The sequence below is a fragment of the Phallusia mammillata genome, chromosome 6 (genome assembly GCF_965637545.1).
Source record: "Phallusia mammillata chromosome 6, kaPhaMamm4.hap1.1, whole genome shotgun sequence".
Classification (NCBI taxonomy): domain Eukaryota; kingdom Metazoa; phylum Chordata; class Ascidiacea; order Phlebobranchia; family Ascidiidae; genus Phallusia; species Phallusia mammillata.
Genome location: NC_137257.1, coordinates 4,467,398 through 4,493,981, shown reverse-complemented (window position 1 = coordinate 4,493,981; position 26,584 = coordinate 4,467,398). Strand labels below are relative to the sequence as shown.

Genomic DNA, 26,584 nt, shown 5'->3' with positions numbered 1-26,584 from the left:
CCGTTTGCAATGTAAAAAGAAATTTTGAAAATCTATTGTTTATACAAAATCTTGATCAGCCAAAAACCACTGTAATGTTTGACAACTCAAAACGTTTTCAAAAGCTATTTCGAGAACCTGACCTATTCTGTCTGTATCCAAGTTTTGGTACTCTGTATACGTTTCAAATTTATTCAACTGATTCTGATGGTTTTTCAAAATGACATTGAGTTCCCTTTCAACAAGTGCTAAGATTAAGCACACAGACCAACACAAATAACCTTGAGTCATAAATTAAATAGATACGGTGTGTATTGATTGTAGTCGGGTACACGAACGAATGATAATGGCCTTTAAACAACATTAGTAAAATATCTGAAAATCTTTCTGGAAATCGTATTCATCAACTTTAATGTTTTTACTCTATTTAAGTATTTGTTTCAAATATCTGTCTCTTAATGCTCAGCTCACGGGTGTAAAGGCTCTGTGCTCCCTGTTGCTTAGTTGAAATCGAACAAAGGCCGTATCGGTCGTATAAATATAACTTACAAATGTTTTGTTTTTTTTCAGTACAAGTCCAGTTACGCTACATGCATAATGGCATTAACAGTTAAATTAAAACAATTTGTATCAACACAACATAGTTTGGTATACTTTATCTTAATCACCAACCTTTGTTGACCAAAGGAAGCACGTTTGCAACCTCATTCTGCTAACTTTCAAATTTCGGTACTGTAGTTACTGTTCGAATTTATTCGTCTGATTTATTGCCTTCTCACAATGAGTTCCTCCTCCACAAGTGCTAAGATTAAGCACACAAACCAATACCGTAACTGCCTTGTCTTAAATGGGGACCGTATTGTTTTGATGGTCGTGGGGCACAAACACCATATTTATAGCTGTATTTAGTGATACTGAAAATGATTTGTAGATCAACGTTTAAAGGTTTTAACTACAAATTAGAAACATTTCGCAAAACTAAAATTAGATACAGAAAGTATGTTTTTATACATCACATTGGTAACAAAACGAACAATTTATTAATCACAATTTGTACACACAGAGACAGAATTCATCTGCCATTGTTAAATGCAATGCAAACATCTATTACCTGATCTACAGGATTATAAGCTACTATATACACCAAGAGAAACTAAAAACAATCATAATGTTCGTATTTGATGTTTCATTCATAAAATTTGTTCAACTCATCAGCTGCTTGTTTCACTTTTTCACCATCATATTTTCCTTCAGCATTGGGAGGAAAAATCCTGAGATAAAACAAACTGAAATTTAAATAAACATGTTTATGCATATTCGCTTCATTAAAAGTCTACGTCGGTTTGTTGCATGAGCGAACTTACCGCAAACTAAATTTCATTGATTTTTGTATAATTTTTGTTTTTGAAAAGTAAAAGGCTTATTTCAAATTGATAATCACAAATAAACACACATACATTTGTAATCAAGCCATTTGTTTGAACAATGCCAGTAGTTATGGATGTACAAACACTCTGATTGATGTTATCTTTTAGTACATGGAAGCTAGATATTCAAACAAACGTTGGTATTCTGTTTACTCACCGATCAATAATTGTTTTAGCTCCCTTCAAACGAAGATCTGCTTTGTATTGGTGAACTTCATCTAGGCTTGAGCTTTTGTTGGCAGCCTGTTTTTTTATATTTTCAATGTCCTCATTCAAATTGTGGTCGTTAAAAACCGCCTGCAACTTTCCACTACATCCATTATCAATTGCTAATTTGACAAAGGAGGCTTTTGGAAAGTTTTTTATATATTTGTGTACTTTCCAGCTGATCACGTGACATTTGGCTATGTCGAACAAAACTCCCCAAAACAATCGACGATATTTTGGTTCCAAATTGGTCATCTTCTGTTGCATGTATATCTCATATTGCTCAGATAAAGTGAAACGAAATTTTTCAAGCGTTTTTGAATCGTACCCGACAAACTCAGGGTTCTTTTGACGCTTAAAACACGTTTTGTCATCAAACGCTCTTGCAAACAAACCTCTTTCTTCTCCAGATTCAGCCGGCACACCTCGTGCTTCGAAACAATAACTTTGCAGCACAGTCAGTGAATTGTCTGGTTCGTTGTTGACAAGAAACACGAAACAATTCCCAGGTTTCATCAATTCTTTGTTGTTTGTGAGTGATATCAACATTCGAAGAACTTGTTTTCCGTTTCGAGCACCAATCTCAATTTTGTAAAATTCTAGTTTTTCAAATGAAAACATTTGTTCTTCGTTTTGAAGGCATAGAATTCTGGATTCGAGGTCTTCTCGGAATAATCCTTGAAAATTTGAAAACCTCTTTGGATCCACAGAATCTTGAACACCAACTTCAAAGGTTAAGTTTAACAAGGCAAGCACGTTTTCAAACGATAAACTCATTCTGCAAACTTAACTCTTTGTCTGTTTCCAAAATTTGATGCTGTATTTAGACTTTGAACTTATTCAAGTGAGTTTGGAGGCTTATCACATTTACAAGGAGGAGCTCACCCACAGATGCTAGGGTTAAGCACACAAACCAATAAAGTAACAACAAAAGTGACAACCATAGATATATTCCGTTTGTAATTACATAATCATGTGTTACGAACAACGAACAAACACGGGTAATCGAATAAATGTGGTTTTATAAACCCAAACCAATCCTTCTGCGACAAAAATGTGTGAACAAAGTTATGCTAAACGCATACTCACATAGGTGACAAATTGACTAATATCATTGTAACAAAATAAATGTGGTGCCTGTATTGCAATTAAGAGACTACGTAATCTTTAGCCTCCTTTCTAGTTTGCAGGGTGGAAAAACTCGTGATAGTATACTTGGAGGCCTTTTTCGAACTTAATTCGTTTGTTTCCAAATTATCCTTTTGACAGCATGACACTGGGTAAATATCTAAATAACAGTCACGAAATCGGACATTGGATAGCAAACATCAAATTAATTTAAACTTCAGCGGTTTTGTTTGCTGACAAAATGAGATAATTTACGGTGTCTGCATATCAAAAGCTCATTAAGACATGTTTAAAAACCTGTTTTAAGTTGAAGTAGCCTAATTAGTTTTTTTCAAAACAAGCACACTTCAGATGAAAGCAATTTAAACAAGTCCAATTTCTCGACACACATATTGACATAAACAGCTGAAATGAAAACGATTTGTATCTTGATCACCAACTTTTGGTAAACAAAGCAAGCACGTTTGCAACCTTATTCTGCAAACTTTCGACTTTTGCTGCTGTATTTAGACTTCGAATTTATTCAACTGATTTATTGCCTTCTCGCAATGAGTTCCTTCCCCATAGGTGGTAAGGTTAAGCACACAAACCAATACCGTAACTGTCTTGTCTCAAATACTGACGGTGATGTTTTAATGGTCGTGGGGCACAAACACCATTTTGATAGCGGGGTATTGTTAACATTAGTCATGCTGAAAATGATTTATTTTGTGGCCTTGGTAACAGAGGGAAAATAATCATCACAAGTAACGTATGTTTCGCTTCGAAGAACTTAATGCCACAAGTAGATTGAAACTGAAGTCTCGCGATCGACCCCAATAGTTTTGATTATTATAACTTTCGCTTTTTGGCTCAAACCACTGTTTGCAAAATCACAGTTTAACTGCAAATCAACGTTCCGATTTTAATAAGAGACGAACTACTATAAAGTGTATAAAAAATTCCATGCGTAAATTGATGTTGTTTCTTATTGCTCAAATGACAGCGAGATACTGTGACTAAAATTTTTTTGGTCGGTTTTGTTAGCATCAAACCTTTGAACAGTTAAGATATAAGTTGATTTTGTGTCGCTTGGTGTCGCCACAGAATAAACCGTTTCGTAAGTGTGACGTCACATCGATGTGTGAACGACAAAACTTAACAAAACCTTACTCACTACTTAGGGGAATTACCTTGTTGTTGTGGTTGTTTTCGCTCATCAAATAACAACTAATTGTCATATGACCCCTACGCCTCATTGAAAAGTTTTAACTGCCATTTAGCGATGTTGCTCAAAATATCACTAAAATTAAGTACAGAAAATATGTTGTAACGTATTAAATTAATTTCAAATTGTACAGTTTATACATTATAATTTGTACGTACAGAGATAGAATTGATCAAGGCAATGTTAGATACAAGGTATAATAACTAAAAGATTATATGATGCTATATACACTAAATAAAGAAACTGCCAGCGATCATAATGTTCGTTTTTGAAATCTCATTCATAAAATTTCTTTATCTCATCAACTGCTTGTCTCACTTTTTCAGCATTATATTTTTCTTTAGCACTCGGTGGAAAAATCGTGTAATAAACAGAAATGCTTAGACAAACCAAACTTAATGTGATTTGTTTCACCACTGTGCCCTTTAAATTCTTTAACTTACTTGTCAATGATGACCTTTGCCCCCTCCGAACGTAGTCTGGCTTTTATGCTGTGGACTTCCGCAACATGTTTTTCTTTACTACTTGTTTGACTCAAATTGAAATATCCAGACGAAATATCCAAATTGCGATCGTTACAAACCGCTTTTACCTTTCCACTGCATCCATTATCGAGTGCTAATTTGATCAGAGAAGCCGTTGGAAAGTTTTTCAAATATTTGTGTACTTTCCAGTTGATCACGTGACATTTGGCTATTTCGAACACAACTCCAAAAAACAATCGACGATATTTTGGTTCTAAATTGACCATCTTCTGTTGTATGTATATCTGATATTGCTCAGATAATGTGGAGCGAAGTTTTTCAAGGGTTTTTGAATCGAAACCGACAAATTTAGGGTTCTTTTGACGATTGGAACACGTTTTGTCATCGAATGCTCTTACAAACAAACCTCTTTCGTGTCCCGACTCAGCTGGAATGCCTCGTACTTCGAACCAATAACTTTGAAGCATAGTCAGTGAAGTATCTGGTTTGTTTTTGAAAAGAAACACGAAGCATTTTCCAGGTTTCATCAAATCTTTGTCGTTTGTGAGTGATATCAACATTCGAAGAACTTGTATTCCATTCAAATCACCAATCTCAATTTTGTAAAAATCTAGATTATTAAAAGCAAACGTTTGTCCGTTATTTGCATAGTGTGGAATTCTTGATTCGATGTCGTCCCGAAAAGGTCCTTGAAAATCGGAAAACCTCTTTGGATCTACAGAATCTTGATCACCAACTTCAAGGGTTATGGTCAACAAAGCAAGCACGTTTTCAAACGATAAACTCATTTTGCAACTTTGAATGTTTTCTCTGTATTTTAGTTTTAGTTTGTCTACCCTAAGATTAATGCTGAACATACAGTTGTGCTCCCTGATGCTTAAGTTAAAATCAAACAAAAGCTGTATCGGTCCAATTAACCCAAACACCCTTACAAGTGTTTTCAATAAGTGCAGGTCCAATTACGCGACACGCATATCGATAGAACAGTTGAACTAACAGTTTGTATAGACACAACAGAGTTTTTGCATTATAATATTATGCTGCATACTTTATCTTGATCCCCAACTTCAATGGGTATGGTAAACAAAGCAGGCACGTTTTCAAACGACTCATTCTGCAAACTTAACACTTTTGTCTGTTTTTCGAATTTTGGTATTGTAAATAGATTTCGAATTTATTCAACTGATTTATTGCCTTCTCACAATGAGTTCTTTCTCCACAGGTGGTAAGGTTAACGCAAACCAATACCGTAACTTTCGTGTCTCAAATACTGGCATTGTTGGTCTTAACACAGGCACAAACACCATTTTATAGCGGCGTATTGTTGATATTAGTCATGCTGAAAAAAATTCATATGGGTCCTGTGTAACAGGGGTTTAATCTTGCAAGTGACTCTGGTATGCATGATGTCACAGTGGTGCGTCACAACCCAACCGCATAAAAACCTGACTCTTACTGAATTTTTGTTCCTTTTGGTTAAAATGGAAGCCAGGGTTTTGACGCGAGATTTTTTTCTTAGTTATTTGTTTCCGTAGTTATTTGTTTGAGACTGCGACCTTGTTGCGTCACTTCTTTGTCTTAATTTGTTGTTGCTTCAATCACAAACCTCTATTTTCTTTCTGCAATCGGTCTTTCCAGCACAGATTTACGCAACATTTTATTTCACACGAAGACGTGTTTTGCTTGCATTTCAAATAATGTCTATTTACAATACAGGTTTCATGTATTTACGCACGCACATGCACAAAAGATCTAGAACCAGCAATTAAACAAAATAGCACATAATGAAATAAACAAAGACGCAAAGTGAATATTGTCAGCAGCTTTTTTCACTTCTTCACCATCGTATTTTCGAAAAATTTCGATGACAGACAAAACGAGTTTACAGAAATAACAGGCTATTGGTGTTAGCAACATTTTGGTGCACATAAAAGACTTACCCATCAATAATGTCCTTTGCTATTTCTCTGCGCCATTCGGTTTTCTGTTGTTCGATTTTGGTAACTTGTTCCTGTCTATCGGTAGTTTCTTCATAAATAAAAGTAATATCCCAAAAATAGTGGTTAAAAACCGCCTGCAGTTTTCCACTACATCCATTATCAATTGCTAACTTAATGAGAGACGACCTAGGAAAGTCTTTTAGGTGTTCGTAGACCAGCCAATGTTGCACGTGATCCTTTTTTACTTCCAATGTAATGCAAAAAAAACAATCGACGATATTTTGGTTGCAGATCGGCCATGTTTTTGCTCCATCTATTTTGAATATTGCTCGGGCAAAGTGTAACGAAACTCTTTGATAGTTTGTTTATCCCACCCAATAAGAACGAGGGTTATTTTGTCTTTCCTGTAATAATTTGTCATCAAAAGCTTTAAACCAATTTCCCTTTTCTTTATCTGATTTAGACAATCCAATATCTGTAAAGTTCAATCCAATATCTGTAAAGCACAATCAGTGAAATTTTTGTTTCGTTGTTGGTAAGAATCACGAAACAATTTCCATCTTTTATCAACTCTTCGTTGTTTATAATTGATATCAACATTCGAAGGACTTGTTTTCCATTAAGATCACCAATCTTAAATTTGTAAAATTGCAGATTTTCAAATGAAAACATTCTTCCATTGCTTTGAAAGTAGGAAATTATTCTCCTAAGATCGTATCGAAAAGTTCTTTCAAATTCAGAAAATCTTTGTGGATCTACAGATTCTAAGTCACCAACTTCAATGGTTATGTTTAATAAAGCAAGCACGTTTTCAAATGACAAGCTCATTCTCAAGAATAACTCTTTCGTCTGTATCTAAATTTTGATTTAGGGCTTGAATTTTTTCACCTGATTTGATGACCCCTTAGATTCACAAAGAGTTACTTTACGACTGGTGCTACGGTTGGTGCAACGGAGCACCCAAACCAGCACCGTAACTGTTGTATCCTGTATCACCTAGCGTCACTCATTGACACCAGACGCGAATACCAAGCATACAGCGGCCTATTGCTAACGACACAGGTAACAATCACACAAGCAACTTCTGTTTCGTTTCGCAGAAACTAATGACACAGGTAGCGTAGAACTAAAGTCACGAGATCGTCATCATTAGGTCAATATTCTTTGGTTATTATAATTTCTCTTTTATTCAAATAACTGTTTGCAATGTTACAACACCAATGCAAATACAACAAGCTTAATAAATCAACGATTATAAACAATTTGATACAAACTCGTCATTTAATTTCGCAGACATTGATCTCCCTGAACACATTTTTAATTTGTTAGCAAACTAAAGTTTAGGTTAAATGGAAATAACAACCTGGTTTAATTTCATATATTACGGAAATAAAAACAAAAATATAGGTTCTAGATCATGATTAATACAAGGTAAAAGTATTTTATAATCATATGTCAGTATTCTACGTCTTTGTATTGCAAATTTCTCACATAAACATGTTTCTCACTTCTTTAAACCTAAGTTATTGCTCGAAAACCAAACACGACGCAGTGGCTTACAATTTTTGGCCTATTTCGTTTACATTATTGTGATGTTTATGTTTATGCTAGTTATTCACCAGGTGTCACCCCACGTAACATGTGCCTGGTATCCTTGTATAAAAGCGCCACGACCGTAAAATACAGCATTCTTATACCTCTGGGAGGTGTGTGCGGTTCAGTGTGTTGCAGTTCATGACACATTATAAACCAAAAACCTTTGTGTCGCCACATAACAGAGCTTGTAACGTCACATCGAGGCAAAAACGACGAAGCAAAACCTTACTCAGCACACAGGGGAATTCCCTTGCTGTTGTGTCTGATTTCGCTCATCAAATAACAAATATATCATGTCACCTTTAAGCCTCATTCAAAAGTTTTAACTACCATTTAGCAATGTTTTGCAAACAACGACTAAAATTAGTGCAGATGGTATGTGTTAAAATATAATATTGGTTTCAAAATTGCACAGTATTTACATCATATTTGTACGTACAGAGACATTCATCAAGCCAATGTTAAATACAAGGTTAACATCTACAAGGTTGTATGCTGCTATATACACTAGAAAGAAACTGCAAGCGATGACAATGATGGTATTTGATATTTCATTCATAAAATCTCTTTATCTCATCAGCTGCTTGTTTCACTTTTTCACCGTCATATTTTCCTTCAGCATTGGGAGGAAAAATCCTGAGATAAAAATAAAAACTTTGTTTAAACATGTTGATGCATATTAGCTTCATTACAAGTTTACGTCGGTTTATTTTATGAGCGAACTTAAATCAAACTGATACAAATTATTTACTTAAAGTTCTGTCTGAAAGTCATGTTTTAAAATGATAAACACAAACAAACAGATAAACAACATTCAAACAAACTTCTTGTGGTATTCTGTTTACTTACAGATCAATAATTACTTTAGCTCCTTTCAAACGAAGGCCTGCTTTGTATTGGTGAACTTCATCTACGCTTGAGCTTTTGTTGGCAGCCTGTTTTTTAATATTTTCAATGTCCTCCTGCAAGTTGTGATCATTAAAAACTGTTTGCAACTTTCCACTACATCCATTATCAATTGCTAATGTTTGTGAACTTTCCAATGTCTCGCGTGACACTTTGCTATTTCGAACACAATTCCAAAAAACAACCGACGATACTTTGGTTCCAAATTGGACATCTTCTGTTTCATGTATATATCATATTGCTCAGGTAATGTGGAGCGAAATTTTTCAAGTGTTTGTGAATCGTAGCCGTCAAAGTCAGGTACCTTTTGGCGCTTGTAACATGTTTTGTCATCAAATGCTCTTGCGTGTCTTCCTTTTTCTTCTCCAGATATAGCCAAAACACTTCCAGGTTCACACCAGCAATACCAGTAAAACACAGTCAGTGAAAGATCTGGTTCGTTGTTGACAAGAAACACGAAACAATTTCCATCTTGCATCCAAATTTCGTTGTTTGTAAGTGATATCAACATTCGAAGAACTTTGCCATTGAGATCGTCAATCTGAATCTTGTAATATTGAAAATGTGAAAAAGAAAATGTTGCTCCTTTATCTTGAAATAATTTAAATCTTTTTTCCAGTTCGTCACGAAACCTTCCTTCAAAGCCTGAAAATCTTTGTGGATCCACAGAATCTCGATCACCAACTTCAACAGTGAAATTTAATAAATCAAGCACGTTTTCAAACGCCGAACTCATTCTGTAACTTGTTTTTCCTTTATTAAAGTTACATGTTCCCTATGTCTGCCTCAGGTATAATGCTCAACATACTGCTGTAGAAACCTTGTGCTCCCTGCGATTAAGCCAAAATCAAACAAAGGCTGCATCGTTTATATAGTATGACTTACAATAACTACATTTCCAATTTCGCGACTCGCATATTGACACAAACAGTTGAATCATATATGGTTGACATATCACATTAACACACGACGTCACGTGACGTTACAGTTGTGTTTGGTCTGCTGAATTTAAACTGGTCGTCCCTTGTGTTACAAGTACTAGCTAACCGACATGGTGGAAAATTACGTTAGGTCAATTTGTCGCCTAAAACCCCAGTGGTTTATCACCTGGAACAGATTTCAACTACATACTAAACCTACTATTGACTAATGTAGCTTTTCTATTTTTTTATCTCTCTTTGGGAACACCATTGTTTATGCTAAACAAATGCAACATTCCTCTTTAGTATTGTTTCCACCTAGAAAAATGACGTGCATCTGTAACCGAAGATTTGTCTAAGATTGTAATTGTCAGTTACAGTGGCATAGTGTTCATTACAATCAAGCACCTCATACGATGAACCGATCTGTAACGAGATTTTTTGCAGTTCTAAATATAGTCTTAGCTACGCCAAATTAACAAGACGCGAATGTAGCTCTATACAGTCCCGTGCAAGACAAGCTTCACTTAAAATGTTTGCTTTAATCTCGCAACACACATCATATACCCATCCGTAGTTAAGTTTTAGCTCCCGTTTGGTCATTTGTGGGGTGTCCGCTTCTACAACCTCTTGAATTTTAGCGGTTATGAAAGAAACGGCAAATTCAAAGTGGTTTTAATTAAATGCGCTGAAGGGAATATTTGCCATATTCAAAACACTTAGTTAAACAACAACTTGGTTGGTATCAAAAAATTTCATCTTCCAAACCTGCATCGTGTGGTTTTTTTCGGTTCACAACGTTTTTTTTTTGTTGTACTGCTAACTTGAATAGCAGTTTTATGTGCTTATAATTTAGAACTTCCAGGGAGCTATCTCTTATACTTAAATGCATGAAAGGAATTTAGGAGCATGATTTGTGTGAATTAACTCTTTGTGTTTAAAATAGGACCAACAAATCGATTGAATTTCGCTTGCTGTCGCCACGCATCAGTGATTCTTTTATGTGTGACGTCACAACAAAGAACTTGACTCACACCGATGGGGTATTCCCTTTCGGGTGACGTTAAAGCAATTCTCAATGTGAAACTTTGTTTGTTGAAGTATTTGGTTTGAAACTGCTGCAACTTTATTACTTTTTTACTTATTGATTCGCTACAAATTTCGTATGTTCCGCTTTTGGCTTCAACATAGACATTTCAATTGTCTAAAAATATGTTTTATTTAGCACAAAAGCGTTACATTTATCTACAGTAAAATGTATCGTATTTACACACACAATTCTACACCAACATTAATATATAGATCGTTACAAGATTATTCATTAGCTATAATTCGCAATAAGAAGAAGAATTTAACTGCAACGTAATGTTTAATAGCACAAAATGTTCGTACAATATTTAATATCTCATTCATAAAATTTCTTCATCTCATCAGTGACTTGTCTCACTTTTTCACCATCATAATTTCCTTCAGCATTCGGTGGAAAAATCCTGTGATAAACAGAAAAGTTTGGCGTTTAGACAAACCATACTCAATGTGATTTGTTTTAACTATTGTGCCCTTGTCAATGATGACCTTTGCCCCCTCCGAACGTAGTTTGGCTTTTATGCTGTGGACTTCCGCAATATGTTCTTCTTTACTACTTGTTTGACTCGATTGTGACGAAATATCCAAATTGTGATCGTTAAAAATCGCCTGCAAGTTTCCACTGCATCCATTATCAAGTGCTAATTTGACAAGAGAAGAGGTTGGAAAGTTTTTTAAATGTTTGTAAACTTTCCAATGGGTCACGTGACACTTCGCTATTTCGAACACAACGCCCCAAAACAATCGACGATAATTAGGCTGCAGGTTGGCCATCTTCTGGTTCATATACATCTCATATTGCTGAGATAATTTGGAGCGAAATATGATGATCGTTTGTGAATCCAACCCGACATATTTTTGAGGGTTATTTTGCCGTTTCTCGCATCTTTTGTCATCAAACGCTCTCACCCAATTGCCCCTTTCTTGTTTTGAATGAAACAAAACGGTGGTTAGTTCAAACCAGTACCTGCGTAACACTGTTAAGGAGGTATCTGGTTCGTTGTTGACCAGAAAAACAAAACAATTTCCATTTTGCATCCAAGTTTCGTTGTTTGTGAGTGATATCAACATTCGAAGAACTTGTTTTCCATTCATATTACCAGTCTCCATTTTGTAAAATTGAAGATCGTCAAATAGAAATGTGTTTCCTTCACTTTCAAAGTATGCCACTCTTTTTTTAAGGTGGTCTCGAAATGTGCCATGAAAATCTGAAAATCTTTGTGGATCCATAGAATCTTGATCACCAACTTCAATGGTTATGTTCAACAAATCAAGCACGTTTTGAAACGACAAACTCATTCTCGAACTTAACTCTTTTTGTCTGTTTCCAGATTTTGGTACTGCACTAAAGTGTGAATTTTTTTAACTTCATGTAATGGCACCTCACATTCGCAATGAGTTCCTTCTTCACAGTTTCTAAGGTGAAGTACACAAACCAACACCGTAACTGTCAATTCAGTAATAAAATAGCATCAATATTGTGATTTCGCACAAATGTCAGTTGTGTAACGGCGTATTGTTAACACCAGTCATTTTGAAATTGGTCTCTTTTGTTATCTTTGTAGCAGAGGTCATAATCAAACAAATAACTTCAGTTTCGCTTCACGGAAACTAATGACACAGGTAGTTTAAACTTATGTTATGCGATTGCCACACTTGCGTAATGATTAAGAAAATAACTAGAAACGTGACTTAGCATATGTTGCAATATCATATACACTTTGGCGTATCATAAAAAGTTTGTGCATTCACCATAGGTATTGCGATGTGAAATGAAACACGGCGATCAATAGTCTGCCAAAATATTCGTACTATATTGGGCAAAATCAGGTCAATTTGCATTAAATGAAGACATTTAAGGTTTAATATGTAATATATTTCAGTGTGTAGTGGGGTAGCAGGTAGGGCGGTAAAGTAAACAAAGTGACGCTTCACATACGGATACTCCACAAATGGAAACTTACACTTAAAAATTCAGTTCAGGTATTGTTTTTTAAATTCCTCCTAGGTTATGTTAGGTGGGCAGTGGCGTAAAGGGTGGGTGTCTAGGGTAATGCACAACAATCGACACACTACCATACATTAATCTCAAAACAATACTTTGATTTTGTGTCGTTTGGTGTCGCCACACAGCGGTGCGTCCGGTAAGTGTGACGTCACATCGATGCGTGAACGAAGAAACGCAACAAAACTTTTCTCACGTTAAGGGGGAATTCCCTTGCTGTTCTGATTTATTTCGTCTCGTATAACACACAATGTACACTAAATCCTTACCGTTTACATATTGTTTCAACTACTTTCTCTCAAGGTTGCATACCATTTTTTAAGACTATTTTTTTGATGCAAAAAAACATTCTAGGGTAAAATCGTAAGTTAACGTTAAACAAATCTGTTCCTGCTGCCTTTGCAACTAAATATTGTGTAACATGTTCCAAGTTTAGGAATAATACTTAACACAGATTTTACGTCGAAATTCTGGACAATTGTAACTTGCTTGATGCCAATAGACTGACAACCGCTATACATTATTTATTTACAGATTTACACGTTTAGGAATAAAATAAATCGATAAAGATTAATATATGTTCTCGGACATTTTGACATTTTCTGTAAACGTTTTTACAAGTAAAATGATTTCATCTCATCAGCAACTTTTGTTATTTCAGTTTGATCATACTTTCCTTCAGCGGTTGGTGGGAAAATTCTGAAATGAGAAAAGGAATTTGTGTTTGCGAAAACAATGTGTCTCGTGTTAATAATATAGAAACAAAAAAATGAAAAAAGGTACGTTTAAAGCCATTTTTGGACCCATTGTGTGTGCCAGTTGCTTTTATGCTGTTACATCCGATTTGCATAGCTAGCATTTCACTAATGGTGACTAGTTCAAACAGAAGGCAGAAAACTTACTTGTCAATAATTAACTTTGCTCCTTCTTTTCGTAGTTCATCTTTACGAGCATGGTAGATAGAAAGTCTTTCTTCTTCACTCAGCTGTTTGCTGATTTCTTTAAACAAATCTTTCATGATATTATGTTCGTTAAAAACCGCTTGCAGCTTTCCACTACACCCATTATCAAGTGCCAAATTGACAAGGGAGGCTGTTGGGAAGTGTTTTAAATGTTTGTGAACTTTCCAATGTCTCACGTGACACTTTGCTATCTCGAACACAACTCCGCAAAACAATCGACGATATTTTGGTTCCAAACTGGCCATCTTCTTTTTCATGTATATCTCATATTGCTCAGATAATGTGGAGCGAAACTTTTCAAGTGTTTGTGAATCGTAGCCGACAAACTCAGGGTTCTTTTGGCGCTTGTAACATGTTTTGTCATCAAATGCTCTTGCGTGTCTTCCTTTTTCTTCTCCAGACTTAGCCAAAACACTTCTAGGTTCAAACCAACAATAACTGCGAAGCACAGTCAGTGAAGTATCTGGTTCGTTGTTGACAAGAAACACAAAGCAATTTCCATCTTGCATCCAAATTTCGTTGTTTGTGAGTGATATCAACATTCGAAGAACTTGTTTTCCATTGAGATTGTCAATCTGAATCTTGTAATATTGAAAATGTGAAAAAGAAAATGTTGCTCCTTCATCTTGAAATGATTTGAATCTTTTTTCCAGTTCGTCACGAAACCTTCCTTCAAAATCTGAAAATCTTTGTGGATCCACAGGATCTCGATCTCCAACTTCAATAGTGAAATTTAATAAATCAAGCACGTTTTCAAACGACGAACTCATTCTGTAACTAGTTTTTGCTTATTAAGGTTACGTTCCAAATGTCTGCCTCAGGTATAATGATCAACATACAGGTGTAGGAACCTTGTGCTCTCTGCGTATAACCCAAAATCGAACAAAAGCTACATCGTTCGTACAGTATGACTTACAATAACTACATATCCAATTACGCGACCCGCATATTGACACAAACAATTGAATCATATATGGTTGACATATCACATTAACAAACTACGTGACGTTACAGTTGTGTTTGGTCTGCTGAATTTAAACTGGTCGTCCCTTGTGTTACAGGTACACAGTACACACTAACCGACATGGTAGAAAACTACGTTCGGTCAATTTGTCGCCTAAAACCACAGTGGTTTATCACCTGAAACAGATTTCAACTACATACTAAACCTACTATTGACTAATGTAACTTTTCTCTTGGGGAACACCATTGTTTATGCTAAACAAATGCAACATTCTACTTTAGTATTGTTTCCACCTAGAAAAATGAGTGTATTTGTTACCGAAAGTTTGTCTAAGATTGTAATTGTCAGTTACAGTGGCATAGTGTTCATTACAATCAATCACCGCATACGATGAACCGGTCTGTAACGAGATTTCTGCAGCTCTAAATATAGTCTTAGCTACGCCAAATTAACATTTAAGACACGAATGTAGCTCTATACAGTCTCGTACAAATAGACATAAACATTGGATTGGTATAAACATTTATAATAGATATATTTGTGTCCAAATGGTGAAGCTATAAAATGAACCCTTACCTGAAGTCTAACCAAGAATCGAACCCTTACCTGAAGTCTAACCAAGAATCGTAACGCTCCATATCACATGGACAACCTTCCTCTTACTGAAGGGGCTTTCCCATAGAATCGAATTAGGTTCCAGTTCTCAGATGTTATTTGTGCTCTTTCATGTTTTTTAGAATATTGCAGGTTTATTGCGCCCTTCAAAATCTGAAAATCTTTTTACATTAACATAATCTTGATCACCAACTTCAAAGTAACGTTGAACAAATCAAACACGTCTTAAACTAATTCTTTTGTGTAAAGTAATGCCCCAAGTAAAATCCAGGGCTATATGTTTAATATACAGCTATTACCTGTCCCCCCTGCGCTCGTAAAAATTATAAAGAGGTCGCTTTTGTCTGTTAAAGTTGAACTTGTCATCCCTTAAGTTACAGGTACACGCTAACCGGCATAGTGGAAAACTACGTTTCGGTCGACACCATTGGTCATACCAAAAACTAATTCTGACAAACGCAGCATTCCTCTTTAGTATTTTTTTAACCTAGAGAAATGACCTGCATCTGTAACTGAAAATTTGGTCTAAAGTTGTTATTGTGAGTTACATTGGTATAGTGTTTTATTTCATACGAAGAACGGGTCTGTTAAGAGATTCTGCTGTTCTAGTCTTCTCTACGCAAAATTAACATTTAATGGTCGAATGCAGCACTAGTCGTCTCGTACACGTCAAACTTAAATTAAAGTGTTTGCTTTATTCTGGTAAACACAGATCATTCACCCATTTACATAATGGACTTGCTCACAACTACGAGAGCTGAGTTTTTGTGATTTTTGTGATCCACTATTATAATCTTTTGAATTTTAGCGGTTATGAAAGAAACGACAAAATCCAAATGGTTTCAATTAAATGCGTTGTAGGGAAATAACGCCATACTTTAATAACTAAGTTAAAACGACAACTTGGTTGTTATCAACAAAAAAGAAACATCCTGCAAGCCCGCATCGTATGGTTTTTCGGTTCACAACGTTATTTTGTTGTGCTGCTAACTTGAATAGGAGCTAAATGTAACTTAAATGTATGAAAGGAAATTACAAACCTGATTTGTGTGAATTAACCCTTTGTGTCTAAATTGGGAGCAATAAATTAATTGAATTTTGCTCGCCGCACATCGGTGATTCTGTTATGTGTGACGTCACAACATTTCGCGACCAACACCATAAAACTTGACTCACACCGATGGGGAATTCCCTTTCGTGCGACGGTTGAGTAATACTCGATGCGAGACAATATTTGTGAGGGCATTTGATCTGAAACTGGTGCAAGTTTTCGAATTTTACTGTTTGGATCCCTACCAAATTGCCCTTTATCGCTTTGGCTCTCAACAAAGACATTTTAATCCTATGAAAATATGTTTTATTTGCTACAAAAGCGTTACATTTATTTACAGTATAAATGTGTCGTATTTACACACACAATTCTACACCAACATTATAATATATAGAGAGTTACAACATAATTCATTAGCTATAATTCGAAATGAGAGGAAGAATTTAACTGAAGCGTAATCTTTAATAGCACAAAATGTTCGTACAATATTTGATATCTCATTCATAAAATTTCTTCATGTCATCAGCGACTTGTCTCACTTTTTCACTATCATAATTTCCTTCGGCATTCGGTGGAAAAATCCTGTGTTAAACAGAAAAGTTTAGACACACCATACTCGATGTGATTTGGTTCACTTATTGTGCCCGTCTAATTCTTTAACTTACTAGTCAATGATGATCTTTGCCCCCTCTAAACGTAATCTGGCTTTTTCTTTGTGGACTTTCGCAATTTGTTCTTCTCTATCCCTTGTTTGTCTCATAATGGATGAAATATCCAAATTGTGGTCGTTAAAAACCGCTTGCAACTTTCCACTACATCCATTGTCGAGTGCTAATTTGACAAGAGAAGAGGTTGGAAAGTTTTTTAAATGTGTGTGAACTTTCCAATGTCTCACGTGACATTTTGCTATTTCGACCACAACCCCAAAAAACAATCGACGATATTTTGGTTTCAAATTGGACATCTTCTGTTTCATGTACATCTCATATTGCTCAGATAATATGGAGCGAAATTTTTCAAGTGTTTGTGAATCGTAGCCGACAAAGTTTGGATACATTTGACGCTGGGAACACCTTTTGTCATCAAATGCTCTAGCAAACAAACCTCTTTCTTCTCCCGATTCACCCAATGCACCTCGTGCTTCGAAACAATAACTGAGAAGCACAGTCAGTGAAGAATCTGGTTCGTTGTTAACCAGAAACACGTAGCAATTTCCATCTTTCATCAACTCTTCGTTGTTTGTAAGTGATATTAACATTCGAAGAACTCGTTTTCCGTTATAATCACCAATCTCAATTTTGTAATATTGAAGACTTGAAAATGAAAACATTTGTCCTGCGTTTGGAAGGCGTGGAATTCTTGATTCGAGGTCTTCTCGGAATAATCCTTGAAAATCGGAAAATCTCTTTGAATCTACAGAATCGTGATCACCAACTTCAAGGGTTATGTTTAATAAATCAAGCACGTTTTCAAACGACAAATTCATTCCGCAACTTTGAATGTTTTCTCTTTATTTTAGATATAGTTTTGCACTGTCCACTTCAGGAATAATACTCAACTAACAGGAGCAGAAACGTTGTGCTCCCTGATGCTTAAGTTAAAATCGAACAAAAGCTGTATCGGTCCAATAAACCCAAACACACTTACAAGTGTTTTCAATAAGTGCAGGTCCAATTACGCGACACGCATATCGACAGAACAGTTGAACTAACAGTTTGTATAGACACAACAGAGTCTTGGCATTACAATATTATGCTGCATACTTTAACTTGATCCCCAACTTCAATGGTTATGGTAAACAAAGCAGGCACGTTTTCAAACGACTCATTCTGCAAACTTAACTCTTTTGTCTGTTTTTCGAATTTTGGTATCGTAAATAGATTTCGAATTTACTCAACTGATTTATTGCTTTCTCACAATTACAATGACTAGCTTCTCCACAGCTGTCAATTTTAAGCACACAAACCAATACCGTAACTTTCTTATCTCAAATACTGGCATTGTTGGTCTTGAGGCACAAACACCATTTTATATATAGCGGCGTATTGTTAATATTAGTCATGCTGAAAAAAATTCATATGGGTCCTGTGTAACAGGGGTTAATCATGCAAGTCACTCTAGTATACATGACGCCACACACCAGTGACTCTGGTATACATGACTTCACAATCGTGCGTGACAACCCAACCGCATAAAAACCTGACTCTTACTGAATTTTTGTTCCTTTTGGTTAAAATGAAAGCCAGGGTTTTGACGCGAGATTTTTTTCTTAGTTATTTGTTTCCGTAGTTATTTGTTTGAGACTGCGACCTTGTTGCGTCACTTCCTTGTCTTAATTTGTTGTTGCTTCAATCACAAATCTCAATTTTCTTTCTGCAATCGGTCTTCTCAGCAGAGATTTACGCAACATTTTATGTCACACGAAGACGTGTTTTGCTTGCATTTCAAATAATGTCTATTTACAATACAGATTTCATGTATTTACGCACGCACATGCACAAAAGATCTAGAACCAGCAATTAAACAAAATAGCACATAATGAAATAAACAAAGACGCAAAGTGAATCTTGTCAGCAGCTTTTTTCACTTCTTCACCATCGTATTTTCCGAAAATTTCGATGACAGACAAAACGAGTTTACAGAAATAACAGGCTATTGGTGTTAGCAACATTTTGGTGCACATAAAAGACTTACCCATCAATAATCTCCTTTGCTCCTTCTCTGCGTCATTCGGTTTTCTGTTGTTCGATTTTGGCAACTTGTTCCTGTCTATCGGTAGTTTCTTCATAAATAAAAGTTATATCTCAAAAATAGTGGTTAAAAACCGCCTGCAGTTTTCCACTACATCCATTATCAATCGCCAACTTAATGAGAGACGACCTAGGAAAGTCTTGCAAGTGTTCACAGACCAACCAATTTTTCACGTGAGACTTTGCTATTTCGAATACAATTCCAAAAAACAATCGACGATATTTTGGTTGCAGATCAGCCATGTTATGCTCCATGTATTTTGTATATTCCTCAGGCAAAGTGGAACGAAACTCTTTGATAGTTTGGTAGTTTAAACCAATATAACGAGGGTCATTTTGCCTCTCCTGACATGTTTTGTCATCAAAAGCTTTCGGCCAATTTCCTTTATCTTCATTCGATTTAGCCAAAACGGTTCGTATTTCAATCCAATATCTGTAAAGCACAATCAGTGAAATATCTGGTTCGTTGTTGGTAAGAAACACAAAGCAATTTCCATCTTTCATCAACTTTTCGTTGTTTGTAAGTGATATCAACATTCGAAGAACTTGTTTTCCGGTCAGATGATCAACGCCAATTTTATAAAATTGTAAATTTTTAAAAGAAATCTCTCTTTCCTCGCTTTGAAAATACGGAACTCTTCCCTAAAGATATTCTCTAAAATCTCCTTGAAATTCGAAATATAGTTGTGGATCTACAAAATCTTGATCACCAACTTCAATTGTTATGTTTAACAAATCAAGCACGTTTGCAAACGACAAACTCATTCTCTAAGATAAACTCTTTCGTATGATTCTAAACTTTGGTGCTGTATTTTGAGTTCGATTTTATTCAACTGATTCTGTTTTTAGTGGCTCCAGATTTTCACAATGATTTACTTCTGCTTGTGTGCTAAGGTTAACCGCACAAACCATTCCGTGACGATACACAACAAAACCTTACTCACGCCAAGGGGGAATTCCCATGTGGTTATGTTCGAATGGGCCTTGTGCCTCGTTGAAAAGTTGTAACTACCAATTAAAATATTACGCAACATACGACTAAAATTAAGTGCAGAGAATATGTTATAAAATATCATATTAATTACAATTGTACAGTTTATACATTATAATTTGTACACACATAGACACAATTCATCAAGTCAATGTCAAATACAAGGTTAACTCCAGCGGGAGTAAAAATCCTGTGACAAAAATGAAACTTTGTTTAAACATTTTAATGCAAATTCAAACAACGACGGGCGAAAATACTTTTTATATAGCTGCGTATCGTTATCATTAGTCATGCTGAAAATAATTCGCATGGGTCCTGTGTAACAGAGGTTAATCTTACAAGTGCCACTGGTATACATGATGTCATACACCAGTGACTCTGGTATGCATGACGTGACAGTGATGCGTGAAAACCCAACCACATAAAAATCGTATTCTTGTTGAAGGGTTTTTTCTTTTGATTGAAATGGGAGCCAGTGTTCTGACGTGATTTTTTTTCTTTCGTAGTTCTTTGTTCAAAACTACAGAGGCCTTTTTTGAGTCACTTCTTTGTCCTAATTTATTGTTGCTTCAATCCAAAACCTCTACTTTTCTTTTTCAACTGGCCCCCTCAGCAGAGATTTGCGCAGACTTTTTAACTTACACAAAGGCGTGTTTTATTTGCCTTGATAGGTAGTTACAATGCAATTTTTGTGTATTTACGCACACGCACGAGCGTACAAAACACACAAGCACAAGAAAATTCAGAACCAGCAATTAAACTGAGTCAGCAAACGAGCAAATAATAAAACAAACAAAGTCACCAACAGACGGCCAGCAAAACAAGGAATGAAAGTTCACAGCTGGAATATATATATAATACGTCTAAAAAAAGTCAACCGCATGCAAACGCATTCTGTCATACGTATTTTGATATATCGCTTTAAGTTAACTAATTCTCTATGTTAAATCAATTATAAGTAGAAATAAACTGTTGCGTTAATCGCTTTTATCTTGAATGGTCAAAATTTTAATGGCGGTAAGTCGATTTTATCCGCATACAGTCAGTAACAGATAAGTTGTTATTTTGTCAGTAAAGACATAATTTGTGATATCCATGAATATTCGGTACAGTTGGTTTAAATTCGTGAACTATTTATAAAATCTCTTTATCTTGTCAGCAGCCTTTTTCACTTCTTCACCATCGTATTTACCTTCGGCATTTGGTGGGAAAATCCTATGACAAACAAAACTAGTTTAAACAAACTATAGGCTCTTGATGGTGTTACTTTTTTGCTATTTATAAAAGTTTGACTCACCAATCAATAATCTCTTTTGCTCCTTCTCTGCGCCATTCGGCTTTCTGTTGTTGAATTTTTGGTAATTTGTTCATTTCTATGTGTAGTTTTTTTATGAATGCAAGAAACATCCAAAAAATGGTTGTTGAAAACTGCCTGCAACTTTCCACTACATCCATTATCAATTGCCAACCTAATGAGAGACGACCTAGGAAAGTCTTTTAAGTGTTCATAAACCAGCCAACTTTTTACGTGACACTTTGCTATTTCGAATGCAATTCCAAAAAACAATCGACGATATTTTGGTTGCAGATTGGCCATTTTTTGCTCCATATATTTTGTATATTCCTCAGGCAAAGTGGAACGAAACTCTTTTAATAGTTTCGTCATCCAAACCAACAAAATGTGGATTATTTTGCCTTTTCTGACATAATTTGTCATCAAAAGCTTTAAACCAATTTCCTTTTTCTTTATCCGTTTCAGTCAAAGTACCTCGTAGTTCAATCCAATATCTGTAAAGCACAATCAGTGAAATATCTGGTTCGTTGTTGACAAGAAACACGAAGCAATTTCCATCTTTCATCAACTCTTCGTTGTTTGTGAGTGATATCAACATTCGAAGAACTTGTTTTCCTTTCAGATCACCGATCTTAAATTTGTAAAATTGTAAATTTTCGAATGAAAACGTTCTTCCATTGCTTTGTAAGTAGGAAATTCTTCTCCTAAGATCCTCTCGAAATGTTTCTTCAAATTCTGAAAATCTTTGTGGCTTTACAGAATCTTGATCACCAACTTCAATTGATATGTTCAACAAATCAAGCACGTTTTCCAACGACAAGCTCATTCTGCAAACTTAACTGTTTTGACTATTTTCTTAAATTTTGGTATTGTACTTAGAGTTCGATTTTATTTAACTGACTCTGCTTGTGCCAAACACACACAATGAGATACTTCTCCACAGCCGCTACGGCAATTTCGCGCAAATACCAATCGCGTAGCGGCGTATTGTCAACATGGGGCAAGCGTAAAATGATCCGTTTTACGACTTTTGTAACACAGGTGACAATCAAACAAGTGATAACTTTAGTTTCTCTTCGCAGAAACTAGTGGCACAGATAACTAATGTCACGCGATTGCCACACTTTTGTAATGATTAAGGAATTTATTAGAAAGGTGGCTTAGCATGTGTTGCAATTGCACAAACCAGTGGTTCACAAACTTTTCTGTTGCGACGCCCCTGAACAAGTTTTTCTTGACTTGTGACAGACCAGCAAATAAAATTTAATGAGGAAACTTATTATTAAAGTTGTGTTTATTGATACAACAACAAAAACTCGCAAAACGGAACTATTCTGCGACGCCCTTGGAAAATTGAAACGACGCACCAGGGCGTCGCGACGCACAGTTTGAGAACTACTGGCATAAACACTACGGCTTATTATGAAAAGTTCGTGCATTCACCAGGTATTGCGATGTGAAGTGAAACACGGTAATCGATAGTCTGCCTAAATATTCATACTATACGGGGTGAAAACCAGTCAATTCGCATTAAATTTAGACATTTAATGTGTAATTTACTTTAAGTGTGTAGTGGGGTAACAGGTTGGGCTATTAAATGAAAAAATGACGCTTCACAATGAAATACTCCACAAATGGTACTTCAAAAGGCAATTTAAGGTATTGAGTGGGTTAACAGCAGGGGTGGGCAACCTGCGGCCCGCGGGCAAAATGCGGCCCTTGATTAAAGATTGTGCAGCCCGCAGAGACGCTTGGATTTCAAATGTACTGGAATACGAGTCCAACTATAATGTATATTTTGAGCAGAACAAAGCGCCCGATGGTATTTTTCTGCGACCAGGCAATTTGTGGCAATAATCAAATTCCAAGTTTACTTGTAGTTAAGCATATTTTGTAAGCAACAAAGTAAAACCACCTTCTGTTATACACTGGTGCGGTCCGCGATATAATTTTGGCTATTATATTTGCCCCAACAGTAACAAAGGTTGCCCGCCCTTGGTGTAGAGGGTGATGCACAACAAACCGACACACTACCATACATGGATTTGTGTTGCTTGGTTTCATCACACAGCAGTACGTCCAGTAAGTGTGACGTCACAACGATGCGTGAACGGCGGAACGCAAGAGAACCTTTCTCACCTTAAAGGGGAATTCCCTTGTGGTTCTGATTTATTTCGTCTCGTATTCCAAACAATGTACACTAAATCCTTAACGTTACATCTTTCTCGCAATTTGTTGTTGCTTCAATCCAAAAGTTCTGATTTACTTCTCCAACTAGTTCCCTTTAGCAGAGATTTACACTGAGTTTTTTATTTGTACAAAGGCGTGTTTTATTTGCATCCGTTATCAATCACTAACTTAATGAGAGACGACCTGGGAAAGTCCTTCAAGTGTTCGTAAACCAGCCAATGTTTCACGTGACACTTTGCTATTTCGAATGCAATTCCAAAATACAATCGACGATATTTTGGTTCCAAATCGGCCATGTTTTGCTCCATGTACTTGGAATATTCCTCAGGCAAAGTTAAACGAAACTCTTCAATAGTTTTGTCATCCAACCCAATGTAAAGTGAGTTGTTCAGCTTCTCCTGACATGTTTTGTCATCAAAAGCTCTTAGCCAACTGCCCTTATCTTGATCAGACTTAGCGAAAACGGTTCGTAGCTCAATCCAATATCTGCAAAGCACAGTCAGTGTAATTTCTGGTTCGTTGTTGGTAAGAAACACAAAGCAATTTCCATCTTTTATCAACTCTTCGTTGTTTGTAAGTGTTATCAACATTCGAAGAACTTGTTTTCCATTCAGATCAGCAATCTCAATATTGTAAAATTGTAAGTTTTCAAAAGAAATCTCTCTTCCCTCGCTTCGAAAGTACAAAACTCTTTCTGAAGATATTCTCGAAATGCTTCTTTAAAATCTGAAAATCTTTGTGGATCTATAGAATCTTGATCACCAACTTCAATTGATATGTTTAACAAATCAAGCACGTTTTGAAACGACAAACTCATTCTCGAACTTAACTCTTTTTGTCTGTTTCCAGATTTTGGTACTGAACTAAAGTTTGAATTTATTCAACTGCTTGTAATGACACCTCGATTTCACAATGAGCTCCTTCTCCACAGTTTCTAAGGTTAAGTGCACAAACCACCACGTCAACTGTCAATTTACTTATCAAATAGCGTCAGTATCGTTTGATTTCGAACAAATATCAATTGCGTAACGGGCGTATTGTTAACACCAGTCATTTTGTAAATAATATCTTTTGTGACCTTTGGAACAGAGGTGAAAATCGAACAAGTAACTTCAGTTTCGCTTGGCAGAAACTAGTCTGTTCCTGCTGCCAAATCTGTTCCTGCTGCCTTTGCAACTAAATATTGCTGTGTAACATGTTTCCAGTTTAGGATTAATACTCAACACAGATTTTACGTCGAAATTCTGGACAATTGTAACTTGCTTGATGCCAATAGACTGACAACAGCTATACATTATTTATTTACAGATTTACACGTTTAGGAATAAAATGAATCGAAAAAGATCAATATACGTTCTCGGGTATCTTGACATTTTCGGCGTTTTCACAAGTAAAATGATTTCATCTCATCTGCAACTTTCGTCACTTCACTTTTATCGTACTTTCCTTCAGCAGTTGGCGGAAAAATTCTGAAATGAGAAAAGAAATTTGCGTTTGCGAAAACAATGTGTCTCATGTTAGTAGTATACGAAAAAACAGCATAAGAACTGGTACATTCTAAAGCCATTTTTGCAGTTAAGGTGTGCCACACCCCCGATTTGCATACTTAGCATTTCACTAATGGTGACATTTTCCAACAGAACATAGCAAACTTACTTGTCAATAATTAACTTTGCTCCTTCTTTTCGCAGTTCATCTTTACGAGCATGGTAGATAGAAAGTCTTTCTTCTTCACTAAGCTTATGACTGATTTCTTTAAACAATTTTTTCATGGTATCATGTTCGTTAAAAACGGCCTGCAACTTTCCACTACATCCATTATCAATTGCCAATTTAATAAGAGAAGCGGTTGGAAAGTGTTTTAAATGTTTGTGAACTTTCCAATGCCTCACATGACTCTTCGCTATTTCGAATACAACTCCAAAAAACAATCGACGATATTTTGGCTCTAAATCGACCATCTTCGTTTGCATGTGTGTCTCATATTGTTCGGATAATGTGGAGCGAATGTTTTCAAGAGTTTGCGAATCGTAACCGACAAACTCAGGGTTCTTTTGGCGCCAAGAACATGTTTTGTCACAAAATGCTCTTGCAAACAAACCTCTTTCGTGTTCAAGTTCAGTCAAAACACCCCGTGCTTCGATCCAATAATTGAGAAGCACAGTCAGTGATATATCTGGTTCGTTGTTGACAAGAAACACGAAGCAATTTCCAGGTTTCATCAACTCTTCGTTGTTTGTGAGTGATATCAACATTCGAAGAACTTGTTTTCCATTCAAATCACCAGTCTCAATTTTATAAAACTCTAGATAATCAAAAGCAAATGTGTTTCCTTGATTTGTAAAGTGTGGAATTCTTGATTTGAGGTCGTCTCGAAAAGATCCTTGAAAATCGGAAAATCTGTTTGGATTTACAGAATCTTGATCACCAACTTCAATGGTTATGTTCAACAAATCAAGCACGTTTTCGAACGACAAACTCATGGTGTTAATTCGATTTTTTTCTGTAATTTTCTGTTATAAATTAAACAATCATGTTTTACAGACAACCCACAACTTTGAGTAATCGAATAAAAGCGATCTTAAAACATAAACCAAATCCAAATCATGTGCGATAAAAGTGTATGAGCCAATTTATGCTGAACGTTAACTCACATACACTATAGCCAATATCGTTGTAATGGAACAACATAAATATAGTGCCCTGTATTGCAATTAAGAGACTACGTAAGCTACAGCCTCCTATGTATTTTGCAGGGTGCAAAAACACGCGATATTATCCTTCGAGGCCTTTTCCTCAGTTAATTCGTTTGTTTCCAAATTATGCTATAACAACGTGACACTAGGTAAATATCTAAACTACATAAAAAACCTTTGAAGTC

General features: G+C 35.8%; 2 protein-coding genes across 3 annotated transcripts; both read right to left on the bottom strand.

The window, feature by feature from the left end:
• Nucleotides 1–421: 421 nt before the first annotated feature.
• Nucleotides 422–2,398, bottom strand: LOC145234115 (uncharacterized). 2 transcript variants are annotated; one of them, XM_080098891.1, is made up of 2 exons: nucleotides 1,564–2,398; nucleotides 422–1,265 (listed from the first exon to the last, which is right to left on the bottom strand). In XM_080098891.1, the coding sequence occupies exons 1-2, from the start codon at nucleotides 2,388–2,390 to the stop codon at nucleotides 1,166–1,168; spliced, it is 927 nt and encodes a 308-aa protein (XP_079955017.1). In that variant the 5' UTR covers nucleotides 2,391–2,398; the 3' UTR covers nucleotides 422–1,165. The 2 variants fall into 2 exon arrangements, with proteins under 2 accessions (XP_079955017.1, XP_079955018.1); XM_080098892.1 differs by having other exon boundaries at nucleotides 422–1,250.
• A 1,570-nt stretch (nucleotides 2,399–3,968) lies between these two features.
• Nucleotides 3,969–7,201, bottom strand: LOC145232825 (uncharacterized). The gene is made up of 4 exons (XM_080097503.1): nucleotides 6,881–7,201; nucleotides 6,374–6,507; nucleotides 4,392–5,360; nucleotides 3,969–4,023 (listed from the first exon to the last, which is right to left on the bottom strand). Exons 1-4 carry the CDS (start codon nucleotides 7,199–7,201, stop codon nucleotides 3,969–3,971), a joined length of 1,479 nt encoding a protein of 492 aa, XP_079953629.1.
• Nucleotides 7,202–26,584: the final 19,383 nt, after the last annotated feature.